Source organism: Sycon ciliatum, chromosome 2 (genome assembly GCF_964019385.1).
Source record: "Sycon ciliatum chromosome 2, ocSycCili1.1, whole genome shotgun sequence".
NCBI classification, from domain to species: Eukaryota; Metazoa; Porifera; class Calcarea; order Leucosolenida; family Sycettidae; genus Sycon; species Sycon ciliatum.
Genome location: NC_088644.1, coordinates 21,027,246 through 21,045,913, shown reverse-complemented (window position 1 = coordinate 21,045,913; position 18,668 = coordinate 21,027,246). Strand labels below are relative to the sequence as shown.

The 18,668-nt window shown below is 46.2% G+C and overlaps 1 protein-coding gene across 1 annotated transcript in view; it reads left to right on the top strand.

Annotated features, from left to right (window-relative positions):
- The first annotated feature begins 1,000 nt into the window (after positions 1 to 1,000).
- Positions 1,001 to 18,668, top strand: part of LOC135809154 (exocyst complex component 3-like) — a 22,470-nt gene continuing 4,802 nt past the window's right edge. The window contains exons 1-26 of the mRNA XM_065322440.1: positions 1,001 to 1,183; positions 1,318 to 1,374; positions 1,988 to 2,067; positions 2,483 to 2,515; positions 3,426 to 3,516; positions 4,276 to 4,382; positions 5,288 to 5,378; positions 5,580 to 5,618; positions 5,903 to 6,012; positions 6,513 to 6,626; positions 7,207 to 7,312; positions 8,400 to 8,483; positions 9,064 to 9,137; positions 9,567 to 9,656; positions 10,100 to 10,166; positions 10,398 to 10,490; positions 11,048 to 11,089; positions 11,464 to 11,515; positions 12,292 to 12,365; positions 13,067 to 13,120; positions 13,519 to 13,631; positions 14,193 to 14,264; positions 14,774 to 14,854; positions 15,378 to 15,449; positions 15,838 to 15,952; positions 16,589 to 16,663. Coding sequence (XP_065178512.1) covers positions 1,121 to 1,183; positions 1,318 to 1,374; positions 1,988 to 2,067; positions 2,483 to 2,515; positions 3,426 to 3,516; positions 4,276 to 4,382; positions 5,288 to 5,378; positions 5,580 to 5,618; positions 5,903 to 6,012; positions 6,513 to 6,626; positions 7,207 to 7,312; positions 8,400 to 8,483; positions 9,064 to 9,137; positions 9,567 to 9,656; positions 10,100 to 10,166; positions 10,398 to 10,490; positions 11,048 to 11,089; positions 11,464 to 11,515; positions 12,292 to 12,365; positions 13,067 to 13,120; positions 13,519 to 13,631; positions 14,193 to 14,264; positions 14,774 to 14,854; positions 15,378 to 15,449; positions 15,838 to 15,952; positions 16,589 to 16,663 — 2,049 coding nt within the window. The 5' untranslated portion in view covers positions 1,001 to 1,120. The remainder of the gene's footprint in view (positions 1,184 to 1,317; positions 1,375 to 1,987; positions 2,068 to 2,482; positions 2,516 to 3,425; positions 3,517 to 4,275; positions 4,383 to 5,287; positions 5,379 to 5,579; positions 5,619 to 5,902; positions 6,013 to 6,512; positions 6,627 to 7,206; positions 7,313 to 8,399; positions 8,484 to 9,063; positions 9,138 to 9,566; positions 9,657 to 10,099; positions 10,167 to 10,397; positions 10,491 to 11,047; positions 11,090 to 11,463; positions 11,516 to 12,291; positions 12,366 to 13,066; positions 13,121 to 13,518; positions 13,632 to 14,192; positions 14,265 to 14,773; positions 14,855 to 15,377; positions 15,450 to 15,837; positions 15,953 to 16,588; positions 16,664 to 18,668) is intronic.

Genomic DNA, 18,668 nt, shown 5'->3' with positions numbered 1-18,668 from the left:
GAGGCTCCGTACTAGACTGTTTTCACAGCCATTTTTGCTCTCAGCCTTTTTTTGCTCTCTCGACTGTTTTCACAGCCATTAATTTTTTGCTCTCTCGACTGTCTTCACAGCCATTTTTTGCTCGTTTTTCTGCCGGTGCTGTTGAGGTTGCACTCGTAATTGTGTTTATTTTGCCCGTATAAGAGGCTTGGCAGTTGAAAAAAAAAAAAAAAAAAATTACACGGAATGTTCGAATTATACCGTATTCGAATTAGAGGGAGTCTACCTGTATTACTATTGTAATGAATGCACAATGCATGCTCCCACAAATGAGGGTCTCATTTGCACAGCAGAATTTGTGCTGAATTAGGGGGGGGAGGGGGGTTGGATAAATCTGTTGTAGCATACATTACTTGTACTCAGCCTGTAGTGATTACATGACTGAGCTGTATCATCGGCTACCGTTGAACCAAGAATAAGCTCCTACATGACAGCCATACTCTTGCTACAACCAAGACTGGCAAGAGTGCATAAACAGCAGCAGGCCCGGGTGGGGGGGGGGGGGGGATTTTTTTTTCACGGTTCGCGTGAGACTCGGCTGGAAGCCGGGTTTTCCGCATCCGTAGGAACGCCACCACCCTTGGGGGGGGGGGGGGGGGGTGAATGCACCAACTTATTGGGAGCCGCCTCGTGCGCTGCCGTGGCCCCCATCCTTGTTCAGCTCTTTGAGCAGAAATCTCAAGCCAAATAGTTCCAGCGTACATAAACATGATATACCGCTGCATTTCACATGTTTCAAACTTACTTTCATGATGACCAGATGACTGGTCAGTGGTTACGTGTCGTTTCAGCAAGAGTCCAATGTTACAGGGAGTAGTATTATTACTCCTTTGTGCATTATTGACGTCATCTTTTGAGATGTTGCATGAATGGAGCAAAAATAGCAAGGCAAGAAACATGAAACAGAAAATAAACAGTTTGAAGAAGTTTTGTAGTTCTTGACACTCTTGAGCTTTGAAGTCTACTACTACTAGTGCTAGTATCTGAGTTTGCCTGTCAAGGCGGCTGGACGAACCTTATGGCACCTGGATCCACGGATTTTTTTGTTTTGTAGTGTTCAAGTGTTGTGATATTCGCCAAGATGGACTTCCAGGAGTCAGATGGCATGGAAAATGCTGCCAGAAGGGTTGCTCACCTTTTGCAGGTAGTGATATTGCTCTTGAAACAGTTTAAACAACACTAAATGCATTTGTCCACTAGCTGGTTCGATACGCGACGCATCGTTTGAATCGCAGTTACTGAGTTCTTGTTGTCGACTCCGCCTCTGTTGTGCTGCAGCGCCCAGAACATTTGGAGAAAGTGGATCAACTTCGTCGAAAATTCACGCGTCAAAAGGTACTGATAAGTGACAGGGTCCAGTACGCGCGGACGCACACACAGACACACACAAGCACGCACACACATACACACGCTCACATGCACAGACACATGCACACACACATGCACGCGTACACACATACATACACACACATACACCACACACTCACACCTCAGACCTGTCCATCCCAGAAGCGATGATAGCGAGCGGCTATGTTAGACATAGCAACTTGTGCTGGGATTACACCATTCACACACACGCACACACACACGCACACACACACACACACACACATACTCACATACACACACACACACACACACACACACACACACACACACACACACACACACACTGGCCGTGTGCATCTAACTGCAGTAGATATGTTACACCTGAAACTTACCTGTGTATTTAACACTATTTCTGGCACCAATGCCTTGCACACGCACACTAGCAGACTATATTGACATCTCTTACCGACCCTATGTTTCATTCTTGCTTGCTCAGGTACTGCACAGGAGTGCTACAACAACGAACACACTTTGATCTGTCGTTCTTCTCAGGAACATCTTGAGAAGAGGTTGGTTGCTGACCTGATTTCGCTTTCTTTTCTGTGTGCATTGCCTGTAGGCTGCTGTGGACGCTCGGCTTAAAACAGCTGTACAAACCCAACTGGATGATGTCAAGACGGGTCTGAATAAATTGAAGAGGTAAGTTGTGTATGCTGTTTGTATAGTGTGCAGGTGTATTTGTACGCATACACCATTTACTCATACATGTACTGCTGCTGGTATGGCGTGTGGACTGGCTTTGCGTACAGTTGCTACGGCATGCGGACCAGTTATGTGGTGTACCGTGGGACTTTGTTCTTGCCTGCTGTTTGTCTCTGGCTGGTTTGCTGGCCATTTGTCTCTCTTTGAAGAAGACATGGATATGTCGAAACATTTATAACATCAGCATTTGTCAGTATCAAGCCTTGCTCCTGTTGTGTGGTTCTGCTCTCAGTGGAATCTTCTAACTGGATCTTTTGCTGGCATGGCATCGCGTTGATAATCTAGCATTGGCTAAATATGTCTGTGCGTCTGTCTATGCATCTGTGTGTCCGTGTGTCTTTCTGCTTTCTAGTGCTCTGGAGGAAGTGCAGGAGATAAAAGGAAGGTGAGGTATCCCACCAAGGCACTTGACCATTGATGTTCTTGCTGGTTGCATCTCTGCATGGCTGTACTGTTGTGCTGTGCTCGCCAGTGCATGACTGTACTCATCTTGTGCTGTTCTCTGCAGCGCATTGGCGCACACTGATGTTCCCTTTTGCTGTTTAAGCCCTTCTTCGTCCATGAGTGTCACACCCTGCATTTTGCTTTTCATCCAGAACTCAGTACATGTACCGCGTGGCTTGTTTTAAGTGTAGGGCTATGTGCAGCAGCACTCTGGCTCTGGGCTAGGTGTTGTGTGCAGTCATACATGTACAACTAGTAGTACAAATAGTTGCTATGTTTGTCTGGATTGCCCACTGTGTAAAGTCAATGGAGTTTTTTGTTTTGTTCCGATAATGATTAGGGAGGTTTCGCTCTACGGAATTACGTATGAAAATAACGTATGAACTGCACGGTATTTTCATACGTAAAAATCAGAGCTGTTGGGTTTCGCTCTACGTGATTTCTCCACGACTGCTAGACATGCGTTGGCTGCATGCGCCCACCCCATGCACCATGAACCGAAACCGCACTTTCCATCTTATTTTGCACGTGGTGTACGGTGTGTGTACCTTGTGTTTCGCGTGGCTTGAATGTTGCCATAGACAAATGCGGAAAATGCGTAACAAATATTTCAAAAAGTCCTACGGAGGACCCAACGTAGGAAAGAGCTTTCCTACGGAAATCCGTAGAGAGATTTACGTATGAAAGTTGCCTTCGCTCCCCGGCGCGTACGGCATACGGATTTTCATACGTAATTACGTAGAGCGAAACCTCCCTATTATCTGCGCTTACATAGATGTACCTCTTGCAGTGTTCTCTTGCATGTCTGAGACCAATTATTATAATTGTACTTGTGGTATTGGTGTGTGCAGCATGAGTGATATCGACGCTCAGTATGGTTCTTGCCAGGAGTTAGAACGACACATCAAGCAGATCCGAGATGCTCATTGGCAGCACAGTCAGGTGAGATGGCATATCGTAATGCAGTGGTTGTTGTCGGAAATGTAAATACAATGAAAGCATAGCGGCGGCTGTGGCAAGTGAAATATGGCCTTGTGAATATTGTAACAGCCCCTTAGCCTGCTGGCGTGGTCCTAACACTACCTGGGCTCTGCAGTGAACGTGGCTCTACGGTATTCATGAGGCTGGGTTTCATGTGTTTTCTCTACCGTACATGTACCATAATGTCGCGTATTAAAGCCTTGCTTAGAAGCCGATGTAAGGGCTAGGCTTCTATTCAAACCAGGTATTTCTATGTGTGTCAACACTGAAACCAGGCTTATGTGCCGACAGTGTATCTTGAAAATCAGGCTTGTAATGTACATGTATTCAAAGAGGCTTCTATTCGAGATAGGCTTTAATACAAGACACTACGGTATGTGTAGTGTCACCCGTGTACATGGATGTGTATGAAAGGAGAACTGCAGGTCCCACTTTGTATCATCCATGCACATAATATGCACAGTCACTGATTGTGACCAGTGAACTGTTACCGTATGACCTTATCACCCAGCTGACCTGCAGCTGCTGCTGGTGAGACCAAGTGTTGTAACAGCTAGCTGTCCAGATAGTTATCATCGAACATTCCAGACTTCAACATCCCTTGTAACATTTGCAGGTACACTTGAGCAGCCCAGCTGGCTGCTTTTTTCACTTGTTTCATTGTACTGTCTCTGACTCCTGAGCAATGTTCTGCTCTCTGTTCCCCGTGTGACATTGCAGTTGGCTGCTGCAGTGGATCATCTCAAACACATCTACACAGTGCCGACGGTAGTGACTGAAGCCAACGAGATGATACAAAACTCCAACCTTCTCGCTGCCCATCAGAAGTAAGCTCGGTTGTCCATGACTTTCGTCCATGCTTGTCCGTGCGTCCATGCTTGTATGTTCCGTGCCGGTGCCATGCATTTTTGGGAGTTATGGTTGTGAAGTTAATGATAGCTTGCATGCCGTCCTACCGGTAGGACCACGGGTCCTACCGGTAGGACCCAAGAAATCGCGCTGCAAAAGTGCTTTTGGTTGAGAAATTTCTTGAAACAATTGTTGAGATGAGGTCTTTGTCAGGCAAAGTAATGGCGCAAAATGCAAGACTATGTTCAGTGCATTGCATACGCGCAATTTTATCAATTGTCAAAATGGCCGCACATACTCGTGTCGGAGCGCTAGCAACTCTGTCCAAAGTGAATTTTGACCATGGCACATCAATCGTGGTGAGGTATTAATGTTTTTATTAGTCTGCCAAGGCAGTGGAATGCATAATTCCATACACCGTTTCCATGGTTACCATTTGCTGTTACCATGGAATTTCGTACTATGCCTTTTGCGATCACGTCTAAAATTTGTGGACTCCTTCATTAGCCCCTGAGCAACAGTTTAGGGTCAAGTTTTAGGTCAATGTTAGAACAGAGGCCATGCAGCATGTCTGTGTATGATGGTCCTACCGGTAGGTCCTACCGGTAGGACCGAGGTCTATGCAAGCTATCATTAAGATTGTGTTTCTTGTTCAAGTACAGTCCGTTCTCTCCCAGAACTCGACCATAAATTGACAATCACTATAAGATTTTAATCTATTGTGATGGTAGAAGTTAGTCCTATCATCACACATTTCATTCGGCCCGAGGCCTGATTATTGGTTGATATTTATTTTCTTATTTTTGTTCAAATGCTGTAAAGAGACGATTCAATGATGTTTTTGGTAATTGACATAATTTGAATTTTGCCCATGTTTTGCTAGACTCCATGAGCTGGAGAACACACGTGACGAGCTGCTCTATCAGATGCACAAGTCCTCGGAGGACACGGCTGATGTCCGGTCTGTCAATCAGGTCAGAATCTTGTGAAGTCTTTTGCTCCGCATGTTGTTTCTGCTATTCTCCACTATCTACTCTGCTCACGCCTGAGGATGCTTTGTCAGTACTGTATTAACACTTAACATCATTGGATGACTCCTGTGCCGCATCATTGTTTTATTTGTTCCTACCTAACGCCAAGATATTATTCCTTTCTTTTTCTTTGTGTTCCTCTAGCCTCTGCTACGGTATTTCGAGCCAGTCAAGGAGCTTTCGGTGAGTCATGGGGCAGTTACAGTAGTTTGGAATGTTCTCAGTGTGCTAGCCAGCAACAACCAGCATAAACGTAAATGTGTGTAAGTTACTGCAGACACGATGACTCTTATTTACATTCATGCGGTACTTTTTAAATTTGTGTGCGACCTTAGTTGTGTAACGGTATGCATGCGTGCATGCATTTGGTTATGTGCTTGTGTGTATGTGTGTACGTACGTACGTGCTGTGTGTGTGTGTGTGTGACATTTTGCCATGCGTTTATGTTCCTGCTCTGGCTACTTTAGAGCACACTGGGCGCGCAGATGTGGTTCATTTTACAGCGGCTACTGCACACTGTGCGCAACAGTCCAGCTCTCGCCGTCACGACATTCCGTATCATCGAAAGAGAGGAGAGGTAAGTCCAATGTGACTTGTAGCAGTCTTTGCCAGGCGCAGACAAGCAAACGTGTAGGCTTGCAGGGCGGGACAAAACGACTTCTATCAACTTTGCCTGGTAATCATGAGCAGTGCCGAACAACAAGCTGTAATGACATAATCACTGTATTTCTGCTCATGCTTGAGTCTTGGCTCAGAATACATACATGCCAACCGTCCAGGGTTTCCCGGGACAGTCCAGGGAATAGGGTGCCCCCCCCCCCCCTCCACTACCACTGCAACGTTTTAGGCAGACCCTGAAACATGATCACAGATTTTGAAATATCAAAACCGTGAAAATCACCCTTTTGTACCAGATGTATGGAAGTTTCTGTTTCAGCCTGGGGTATCAGGGTTTTTGTTACTTTCGTGATTCCGGCCAGAAAAAGTACGAGCATCATAATTCATAAGTTTTAACTTGTGTATGCATTTGTATGGGCATGCATGGCTATGCGCTGTATATCCTTGTGTGTTGTATAGAGCTGATGCTTACGCCGAGGAGCGGCGGAAAAACTCTGGCTTCCAATCGCCTGATCGTCCGAAAAATTGGCGCGAGAAAGCACTCTCCACCATTGACAATGCTGTCATGAATCGGTAAGATACATCCCGTTGATACTTGTTCAGACACCATGGTGCTGTGCACACCAGTTGTTTTGGTGATTGTATGCGAAAACTGGAACAATACACGGCAGCTGCACTTTTATACAATGCTGAAATTGAGTAGAAAGACACTTGCTTCTTATCCACATGACGGCCTCCGCAAATCTGACGTTTGGTGTTGGTTTTGGCACATCAGAGGAGTCCTTCTGTGGCTGGTATGTATGGATCTGGGTACGGATAGGAGTGTGAAATGAGAAATTTGTTCACGTCTGACATACCGACTAGAAACGTATCACCCCTAACCGTGCACGTGGATTCCCTGTTATTACCTCAGTGAGGCAATCATTTGGCCCTGGTCTTCCAGTATGACTGGTTATCGTATGATTCATAATAATATCCTTAGCAAAACCTTTGCTGTGGGAGTGGTTTTATGAATCATAGATGCGTAGTTGCACACTCTTGTTGCAACAATGCTGGTTCCAGGTGCAGCGGATAGTGGGTGGAGTTTGAAAATCGCTCTTCTGTTTAAAAGTGCTTCACGTCTTCTTGTGTATCCCCTAATATGCCCGCTCAGGTTTGAAGGCGTTCAGATGGAAACCCGGGACATCGACAAGGCATGGCTGGGCCGTTACTTGATGGACCTGCGTAAAATCGTCGTAGAAGATCTCGTTGTTGTCAAGGTCAGTTAGCAACGCATTTTGGCCATTGCTGTTGAGGACTACAGTACTGCCAGGTGCTAAAGAACTGAGGGATCAGCCTCGTAGCCTGGACCCTGCTTATTTTCATGTACATGTACTACAGTCTATGCACAGCTGAGTCACTGTGTATACATTGGCATGCTGTGCTTGGTGAAATCCTAGCCTGTTCGTTCTTCAGCACTCCGTTCTTCAGCACTCCGTTCTTCAGCACTCCGTTCTTCAGCACTCCGTTCTTCAGCACTCCGTTCTTCAGCACTCCGTTCTTCAGCACTCCGTTCTTCAGCACTCCGTTCTTCAGCACTCCGTTCTTCAGCACTCCGTTCTTCAGCACTCCGTTCTTTGGCTCCTGCAGTACTGTATGTTGCAATAGCATTTTCCTTTTCTGTTCAAGTTTAAAAGTTTGTAGACTGTGCTTCTACAGATTTCAGGAAATTCAACTGAGTAGAGGTTTAGCTTATACACAGTGATACATGGCTATGTTACATTTACACTTGCTGGTAGGATTACCTGTAAATATCAATCACACCGCAATGTGCTCTCGACCGACCCATTCCACTTGCACATCACCACCATAGCGAGGACAATTCCGCCGAGATATGGATAGTGCAGACCCTCCAGATAGCTGTTTTGCTCCAACAGAGCTCACCAGTGATGGGAGTAGGCCTACTAGTAGACCCTCATTGTACATGTATGGAGTAGACCCTCATTGTACATGTATGGAGTAGACCCTCATTGTACATGTATGAGATATTCACATACCTACCAATCATACCGATATGGTCGGGACCGTCCCGATATCGAGGGTGGTAGCCGGCATCCAAAGGTGCATTAGTCGCATACCTCACAGCTGCATTTCTATACATTTTCATAGCTAGGTACGTACGTGTATGTCATTGTCCCCATCTCAGGTTTGCAAAGGTTGGCAAGATGTATTTATGAGTAATGACCCAAAGATGTGGGAAGATAGGTCTTGACCTACTTCGTTTTGAAGTACATTGTACTTACCCTGCAACACCGGTATACATTTCTCATCTTTTTCTGCTCGTCTGGGTTGATTATGTGAATGCAGAATTTGGCTGTTCCGCTCTTCCCACCACAATATGAGATATTCGATCGCTATGTCAACATGTACCACAAGACGCTGACATCGGTGGTGAGTTGGTCAATGTCCAGTCTTATCCTTTTACATGATTGTATTGTCACTTGCTTACCGGCGTGCTTTTGCTGCATGCGCGTTTTGTATGTTTTGTGTAAAGTGTGCATGTACACAATTTCACAAGCACATTTTTAAAGTTTTTATCTCTTGCGAAAAAAGTCAGACTGACAAAAAATTTGTAAAGAATGGACCAAAAGTTGACATGTTATCCGTAGTTTGTCCAACACTAACAGTTATAAGCAAGGTACTGGTGAGTCAGAGCGTGCAACTTTTAGCAAAATGCCGATTGGTGTGGTTTTTAATGTGGTGCTGACATTCAGCAACCTGATGTTTGTCTCTACCACCTTCAAACCTGAGAAATTGATTTCGTTTCGTGTACGAGTTCACAACGAGTCACTGAACCTCCCTATTATAGCTGTGTTTTCTCGATCTGAAGATAAATGTGTGTGTGTGTGTGTGTGTGTGTGTGTGTGTGTGTGTGTGTGTGTGTGTGTGTGTGTGTGTGTGTGTGTGTGTGTGTATGTATGTATGCGCGTGTGTGATGTGTGCGCGTGTGTGCAAATACGGGCGTGAATAGATGGAAGATGTTGGTGGCCAGAGAATGGAACCCGGTGAGATCATCACATTGTTGTGTTGGCTCAAACAATATCCGTGAGTATTCTATTCTCTCCAGTGCTTACAGTCACATACTAGCTTTATTCAAAGCATACCTATCTTTTACCTATCTTTGCCATTGGACAACTTGTTTCGTGGTGCTCTATCTCTAAGACCCATGCCAGTTGCGCATCAAGTTTATGACGTCACCATATGAACTGCCTAGACACGCTTACCGTGAAATTGAGGCTCTGCTCTATGTGATGAAACGCTCTTGAGCGTTACGCATCGTTGTTGTTGTTGTTGGCGTCGTCGCTGCCGCTGCTGCTGCTGCTGCTGCTGCTGCTGCTGCTGCTGCTGCTGCTGTTGTTGTGTGGACACGGAAGGGTAGCCGGCACTTGGCCACTGAAGTTGTTAACTTCCTACAGTTGCTGACTTCCTCAACTTCCTTGTCATCTTTGTGCTTTGTGTTTGTGTTTGCCACAGTGAGATGATGTTAGCCGATGAGTTGACTGTGGACGTGTCATCCTTTGATCCACTTATCTCTCCACGTTATGTCAAGGAATTAGAAGAACAGTAAGTCACTAAACTGTAAATAGAGCTGCCTCCGTAACTAAAACTTTGTACTTTTTGTACAATCCGCACTCACACTGAGCCAATCGTGTTGTGAAGTACTGGTCAATGATATCCGATCATGCGAGTCAATGTCATGCCGGTCGCAGTGCAGCCCAGGACTGTGAACACTGGGCTGTGCACTGGTGCAGAGCACTTGCAATCGGATTTTCATTGAGCAGCACTGTGGGATTCATTATGTTAGAGGCACCAGTCTGGTGGCATATACCACCCCTAACATGCCATTTTCAACCTTGACGGTTTTATAAATGGAATACATGTAGCTTCTTCTCCTGGCCATCAATGTCACAGTGCTTTTTTTTAACCTTATCCAGCAGACATTGTGCCTGGATAATTAGTTTTTGTACGTATGCTTTTGTGTATCTGTGTGCGTGCTACAACTATAGGTATTTGCACTTGATTCAAGGCACCGTCAGTGACTGGATGAAGCGTATGATAGAAGCAGAGGTCAAGGTAAATACACCGTCGCAAACATTTGCTTAGTTTCTCTCTCTCTCTCTCTCTCTCTCTCCATCTCTCTCTCTCTCTCTCTCTCTCTCTCTCTCCATCTCTCTCTCTCTCTCTCTCTCTCTCTCTCTCTCTCTCTCTCTCTCCATCTCTGTCGTAGATACGCTGCATGCATAAGTGTTTGTTCATATCCTTGTTCTTGAAGTTTGTGTGTATGTGTATGTGTATGCATGACAGGATTGGTGGAGAACAACAGAGCCCCGGAGTAATGTTGACAAGCACTATCATACCGATATGCCAGTGCTGCTTGGCCAGATGATCTCACAAAATGTAAGCTTTAACGTGTGTTACTGTTACTTGTGTCTTGTCTGCGCTGGGCTCGGTGTATTGATGTTACTCTGGTCTGCTTTGTTGCAGGGAGCAAAGGATCGAATCGAGTACTCAAGTACTCATTCGGCAGCTAGGTTGATCGTTAGTGATTGCGTTCGATAGGAAATCATTAGTGGTTGGGTTGGATAAGAGATCGTTTGTGGTATGCGTATGCACGGACATTGCATGCCTGGAAAGTTTGCAAGTACAGACTACAGATACTACTGGTACTGTAAACCACTCTACTACTGTAGTACTATCCACTGCAGTCACGCGCAAGTTGCGTCGAGTCAAGTCAACCTGAACAGTACCTGAACAGTACCTGACCGTATATTGCCTGTCATACAGCAGTAACTTTCATGCTGTCCTGAGTTTCCTTTGCAGTTTCAACTGTCATTTAGGCAGTTGAACTTCATTACTGCAGTGTTCGTTGACACAAACGTTCGTTCACTAGCACAAATACTCGTTTGTTTGTTAACACGTAATCACTTGTTTCCTTCTTTGTTGTGCTGTGATAGTTGGATCTTGTCCAAGAGACCAGCATTGACCTGAGAGTGAAGGTAAGCAGTATTCTTCTTCCCCATGCCACTATCCATAACTACTAGCATCCGTAACCATTGTAATGCCACACCAGGGGTTTTCACGGTCTCAGTGATGATTATGGTTCTTATTGCTTAAAAAAATAGCAGTCAATGTATTAAAAAAATAGCAGTCAATGTATTAAAAAAATAGCAGTCAATGTCACATCCTTGAAATTGGTACACCAATTCTTCCAATGAATCTTAACATTGACTCTGTGAATCAGAAAATCCATGGCTAGGAATCGGGACTAATTTCTTTCTGTAATCTCACTAATCTATCTCTAGTTGCCGTTGTTGATCTGTATTCTGTGACACTGTATTCCTCCTGTCTTGGCATAATGTGTCGTGTTCAGGTGATGGAACTGTTTGTCACCATGCTTCACGAATTCCAAGAGAAATATGAGGGTAAGCAACTGAGCGTTTCGCTCCACAAACTGCACAGTAGATCTGTATTGCCTATAGTCCATATCCCTCTCCTTAGCCGCTCAAAACATACAACTCCAGTACTGCCTCAGTGGAGTCCACAACTGGGATGGTTTTCTTGTAGTACAGAGTTGCAGATCAACGGCACATGGACAGGTATAATATACCTACACACTCTCAGCGAGCTTCATACTTTTGGTGTTTCCAAACGACGAGCAGTGGAATGGCGATGAATGAGGTATCCATCGAAGATAGCCTCAACCTTTTGCAGGGTAACTTGTCGCATCTTTTGCGGATACAAGCAGCTCCAGTGCATTTATGAGTGTTACCTTACACCATTCATGACCTTTTGTGCAGGGCTGTTATCGCCGTGTGTACCCTTGTAGTGGATTTGTCCTGCTAAGCCGAATGGTTGGAAAGTGATGCATGTGTCCCATTGTTGCAGACTTCAACTCGAGTACATTGTACATGGATTCCTCTTTAGGTTGGGCACCAGTGCTCTTCCCATGTCATCTATTCTGCTGGCGATGAGTAGTACTTCATTAGGATTCTATCTAGTCGTGTCCTGCATTGGGCTTTGCATTGGTGTGTAGTACTGTTGTGCTGGTGTGTAGTACTGTTGTGCTGGTGTGTAGTACTGTTGTGCTGATGTGCTGATGTGCTTATGTGTAGAATACCTGACTGGCTGCCATCCTGTGTGTATGTACTGACCTACTGTGCTCTGTGCTATCACTGGCTTGCTGCTGCTGCTGTTGCAGCTGAAATCATCAAGTTCAAGAACAAATACATCGCTGAAGGCCGTCGGGAACCGGTGTACTTCCTGCAATACATGGTAAGAGTGAACACTGCACTCTAACCTGCAATACATGGTAAGAGTGAACACTGCAGTCTAACCTGCAATACATGGTAAGAGTGAACACTGCACTCTAACCTGCAATACATGGTAAGAGTGAACACTGCAGTCTAACCTGCAATACATGGTAAGAGTGAACACTGCACTCTAACCTGCAATACATGGTAAGAGTGAACACTGCACTCTAACCTGCAATACATGGTAAGAGTGAACACTGCAGTCTAACCTGCAATACATGGTAAGAGTGACCACTGCACTCTAACCTGCAATACATGGTAAGAGTGACCACTGCACTCTAACCTGCAATACATGGTAAGAGTGAACACTGCACTCTAACCTGCAATACATGGTAAGAGTGAACACTGCAGTCTAACCTGTTTTCCTATAGGCGTGTGTTATGGAAATCTGGCAATAGTTATTCAGCAGTTTTGTTTTCCTGGATCTCATCACATATCCAGAGCAGCGATCTGCAGTATGCGGTGATCAGTATCATCTGTATATTTATCACATCAGATATCAGATTTACCAGATGCGAGGCTGATCTCTTTCACAACTGATTCCTGTCGTACAGTCCGATTTTGTCTGCACACTATATTATTGTGAGCTGAGATCTTTCTCACTTCTCAGTTCTCTCTTCTGACTCCTCTTTCTTACTCATCTCCTCCTATCATCTATTGTAGATCGCCACAGTCAACAACTGCTTCCAGCTAAAAGAGTACACTGGCCGCCTTCAGGTAAGCAATACATTAATAAATCATCCTGCTGGTGGTGGTGGTGGTGTTGGTGCTGCTGCTGCTGCTGCTGCTGCTAGTACTGCTAGTGCGGCTGCTAGTGCTGCTGGTGGTGGTGTCGTTGTTGCAACCCAGCCCTGTGTAACACGGAAATGTCCCAATGAGTTTGTGCTGTGCTCTCATTCCATTCCTTCCCCATTTTAAAGTAGACTCACACAACCACGGTAATCTGACTTTGTCAGTATGTGGATTGTGTGGACCCGCATACTGTTCCAAAGAGGATAGTTGCCGCTGATAAGTAACCTTGGGTCTTTGTTAAATTAGAGAATCTTGTATCAGCAACAGGACTGAAGCACTTTGCTCTTCTGAATCTTCTCTGCCTTCCTGTTTGTTGCTCGCAGGATCAGGCTTTGGCCATTGCTGAGACTGCGCCGATGTCTGCAAGGCTTGAGGAGATGTTTGCCGAGCTGTTTGAGGAATGCAAGAAGCGATTTGAAATCATCGCCGATGGAACGTGAGTATTTCCTTTAACAGCATGTCAAGATGCTGCTGCACTGCCAGGTCATGTAGACATTTTGACCCTACGTGGCCGCGGGGAAGTAATCAGCACCGACCAAACTGATAGACTGTAGTTGATTTGGATTGCCATCTTTGTGATTTTGAATGCAAGCACCTCAAGTCAGGCTCAAGAAGATTCTACCCGAGTAGAGCATTGCATTTCGTACCTGATTTGCAAATGTCTGGGTGTAAAATCCTGCCTACTGTACTACCGTGGTGGCGCTGAGCTGCTGTGTCTTGGCTTTGCCTTATTTTGGCAATAGATGATAACAGGGTTACTATGAACTGGAATACTTACATGTAGCATATATGTATATGCCATGTGCAGTACCTAAGCATCCATGCTTGTGAATGACATTGTGGAGTATTCATGCTTGTGAATGACATTGTGAGCACATACACGTAGAAACAGCCCTGCAATTTGCCCTTACTGTGTGGTGCTTGCTCTTGATCAGTCCTATCTATGTTGGTTTGATGTTGGCACCGTTGTGTACTATGTGTCATGCACCGTGTCCAGGTTGGATATGCTTTGCGACATCGTCTTCATAGACTTGGATATGTTCCTTGCCGACCTCCTGACTAAGAAATGGTACGTCCTACCTTGAGCTGTATGCACGTGTATGTTCTACCTTGAGCTAAGTGTGTGCACATACTTTCAGAACTGTAGACATCTGTGCTTGGCCGGTTGCATGACAATTCATGCTTACTACGAGCGGGTCACAATCGTTTCTGGGCGTTTTGTGGAAAAGGTCTAAGTCGTTGCATTGCCGGCGGTATGGAGTGCTCTTTGAGTAATCATGAAGTCTGGTGCTGGGACATACAGTGTTGGAGCATGCAGTGCAGACTGTACATACATGCATATGCATGTTTGGGCCTGCACTGCATGTTCATTCATGAATTGAGTGCATACCATGGCCCAGTATGCATATACTGTCAGTGATATGCATGGTTTTTTTGGTGCATGCACCATTGTCTTGTTCCTCCACTGTGTCTGTAGTTCAGTTTCATTGGGTAACTACTTCAACTTATTGACAAAATACTAAGTTGAGCCGTACGTATGTACTTGCTGTTACTGTACACATAATACTTACACTGTAGGATTGGCTCATCCAAGGCCATGGACACCATTGATGCAACAGTGCGTGACTATGCTGCTGATTTCAAGAGCCTGCGACCACAGTAAGTACAGTACTATCGTTAATCATTGATGAGTGAAGAGCGGCAACAGAGCCAGTATCCTAGACGCAGTATGATACGTGTACATTTACATTTTTTCGTATGAACTATGATGTCACCATCTCTGTTTCCTGCTCCACGCCACTGTTGATCTGCGCTCACTGAACCAGTATCTCAGATTGTGGCCACCAATACAGCAACCTATGCTCATTCCTATTTCCCCAGCCAATCCTGATGCTGGCCCAGGGCAAAATAAGGGTTGATCCCCCCCCTGGATGCAGTGCAGAGACCAGTTCAATGGATTATTGGTGATAGATTTAGTTGATTACATCTTGATTCAAGCACTGATGTTTGCAAGACATCCGACAGACAGACAGACAGACAGCACTGTATTGGATGGGAAACTACTCCAGTACACCTGCATTGTGTGTGTACTTTCACTTGCTTGTGTTATCTAGTGCACACATGACCTCCCCACGGTTTGATGTGTAATATGGCTGTGTTGCTGCTGTGCGTATGTTGTCAGGTACTTCTCGACCTTGATGAATGCATTGCAGAAGCGTCTTGTGAAGGAGTATGTGAAAGCACTGACTACCAGGTAGTTATTGCTACTGATGGTCTGTCCAGTACAACCAGCAATTTCCGGTATCTGTAATACTCTGAAACAAGAAACGTCATTTTTGGTATTTCCCAAGCTCAACAGTAGATGGAGAGAAGTTTTCGGTGTAAACAACTTTTAACACACACAGGTCCATGTTTTAGTCTGTCAACACACACAGAACCCGCACCGGCCACAGGTTGAAAGTTAGGCAATGTTTCATTCAATTATGCACCACCTTTACGAAAGCGCCAAGAAGAAAGCACCGGCGAGATCTCTGGTTTTATAGTAGACTTGTTTCTGGGTTTCCATGTTGTTTCTAACTGCACCCAATGAACCGTTAGGCGTGAAACTAAGTTCTTTGCTACAATTGTCTGGTGCTTCACAGACGCAGTGTGTTCAAGAGTCAGGATGATCGCAAGAAAGCTGCAGCTCAAATCAAGGGAGAAGGCAACAAGGTTGCCGATCTGTTTCTTGGTCTGCATTCGCTTTCCAAGCCTGCTGTAAGTTTGGCACACTCCGAAATGTACCACAAGCCACTAATTCAAGTTGTTCTTCATGTATTGCCCCTGAGGGGTATTTCTATTCAATTCTAACTGCGATGTGATAACACCTGGCAGCTGTATGTATAATTGTGCAGGCTGGATCCTGTCATGATAAATATTACAACTGCAGACTGCAGTGAAGTATCGACTATCTGAGCCCGTCTGGGCAGTTGCATGTCTAGAGGTGTTTGGATAAGGGAACTGTTTGGATAGTGAAAGAGTACTGGTGTGTTGACGTGGAAAACATACTGGTAGTTACATAGTAGTTTGTCCCAACCTAGAATCGAACCCACAGCCTATTGAGAATGGATTCAATACACGACGGGCACACCTCTACGCACTGCACTGTGTTCTGCACCATGGTCTTCACTGTGCTTTTCCACTGTGTTCTGTTGAACATACACAGGTTGTGTGTACCCAACTCCCCACCAAGCCCACCTTTTTACTTTCACTAGTGTTTTGGCCGCTGGCCATTCCGCAAAATCGTCCGGATAATCAACACGCTGGTATGCACAGAACATTACAATTATAGTTAATGTTTTATCTTCCATCTTGCTGAGGTAGTTTTTGTTTGTGGTGTGATATCTACTGCAGAGCATGAAGGTACTTGGTCTCATCGCCGAAGTAATTGGTGTAAAGGACACTGACATGCTGGATTTTGAAATTCAGGTGAGTGCACACAGCCATCTCTACAATACTGTCTGGTGCTGATGAACGAGGGCTTCAGAGTCATAGCCTACAAATTGGCTACAATGTAGACCGATCTTAACTCTCGAGGTGGTTGATACCGCGTACATACCGATGTAGAGTAAAATTCTAGCTTGTTCTAGACTGTCCTAACCTGCCCTAACCTGTCCTAACCTGCCCTAACCTGCCCTAACCTGGTCCTAACCTGCCCTAACCTGGTCCTAACCTGTCCTAACCTGCCCTAACCTGTCCTAACCTGCCCTAACCTGTCCTAACCTGCCCTAACCTGTCCTAACCTGCCCTAACCTGGTCCTAACCTGCCCTAACCTGGTCCTAACCTGTCCTAACCTGCCCTAACCTGTCCTAACCTGCCCTAACCTGTCCTAACCTGCCCTAACCTGGTCCTAACCTGCCCTAACCTGGTCCTAACCTGTCCTAACCTGCCCTAACCTGTCCTAACCTGCCCTAACCTGTCCTAACCTGCCCTAACCTGTCCTAACCTGCCCTAACCTGTCCTAACCTGCCCTAACCTGTCCTAACCTGTCCTAACCTGGTCCTAACCTGCCCTAACCTGGTCCTAACCTGTCCTAACCTGTCCTAACCTGTCCTAACCTGCCCTAACCTGCCCTAACCTGCCCTAACCTGCCCTAACCTGTCCTAACCTGCCCTAACCTGCCCTAACCTGGTCCTAACCTGTCCTAACCTGCCCTAACCTGTCCTAACCTGCCCTAACCTGTCCTAACCTGCCCTAACCTGCCCTAACCTGCCCTAACCTGTCCTAACCTGCCCTAACCTGCCCTAATCTGCCCTAACCTGTCCTAACCTGTCCTAACCTGGTCCTAACCTGGTCCTAACCTGCCCTAACCTGGTCCTAACCTGTCCTAACCTGTCCTAACCTGCCCTAACCTGTCCTAACCTGCCCTAACCTGTCCTAACCTGCCCTAACCTGTCCTAACCTGTCCTAACCTGGTCCTAACCTGCCCTAACCTGGTCCTAACCTGTCCTAACCTGTCCTAACCTGCCCTAACCTGTCCTAACCTGCCCTAACCTGCCCTAACCTGCCCTAACCTGCCCTAACCTGCCCTAACCTGCCCTAACCTGCCCTAACCTGGTCCTAACCTGCCCTAACCTGGTCCTAACCTGTCCTAACCTGTCCTAACCTGCCCTAACCTGTCCTAACCTGCCCTAACCTGCCCTAACCTGCCCTAACCTGTCCTAACCTGCCCTAACCTGCCCTAACCTGTCCTAACCTGCCCTAACCTGTCCTAACCTGTCCTAACCTGTCCTAACCTGTCCTAACCTGTCCTAACCTGTCCTAACCTGTCCTAACCTGTCCTAACCTGCCCTAACCTGTCCTAACCTGTCCTAACCTGCCCTAACCTGTCCTAACCTGCCCTAACCTGCCCTAACCTGCCCTAACCTGCCCTAACCTGCCCTAACCTGGTCCTAACCTGCCCTAACCTGTCCTAACCTGCCCTAACCTGTCCTAACCTGCCCTAACCTGCCCTAACCTGTCCTAACCTGCCCTAACCTGCCCTAACCTGCCCTAACCTGTCCTAACCTGCCCTAACCTGGTCCTAACCTGTCCTAACCTGTCCTAACCTGGTCCTAACCTGTCCTAACCTGTCCTAACCTGCCCTAACCTGTCCTAACCTGCCCTAACCTGCCCTAACCTGTCCTAACCTGCCCTAACCTGCCCTAACCTGCCCTAACCTGCCCTAACCTGGTCCTAACCTGCCCTAACCTGGTCCTAACCTGCCCTAACCTGCCCTAACCTGCCCTAACCTGGTCCTAACCTGCCCTAACCTGGTCCTAACCTGTCCTAACCTGTCCTAACCTGCCCTAACCTGTCCTAACCTGCCCTAACCTGCCCCACGGGTGTTTCGCAGCGGCCACTCGTCAAGATGGTGGCAAATCCGAGAGTACAAAAATTTCGACTCTGGCTATGTGCGCGGCGGATGCGAATCTCGCACGTGCATGCAAAATC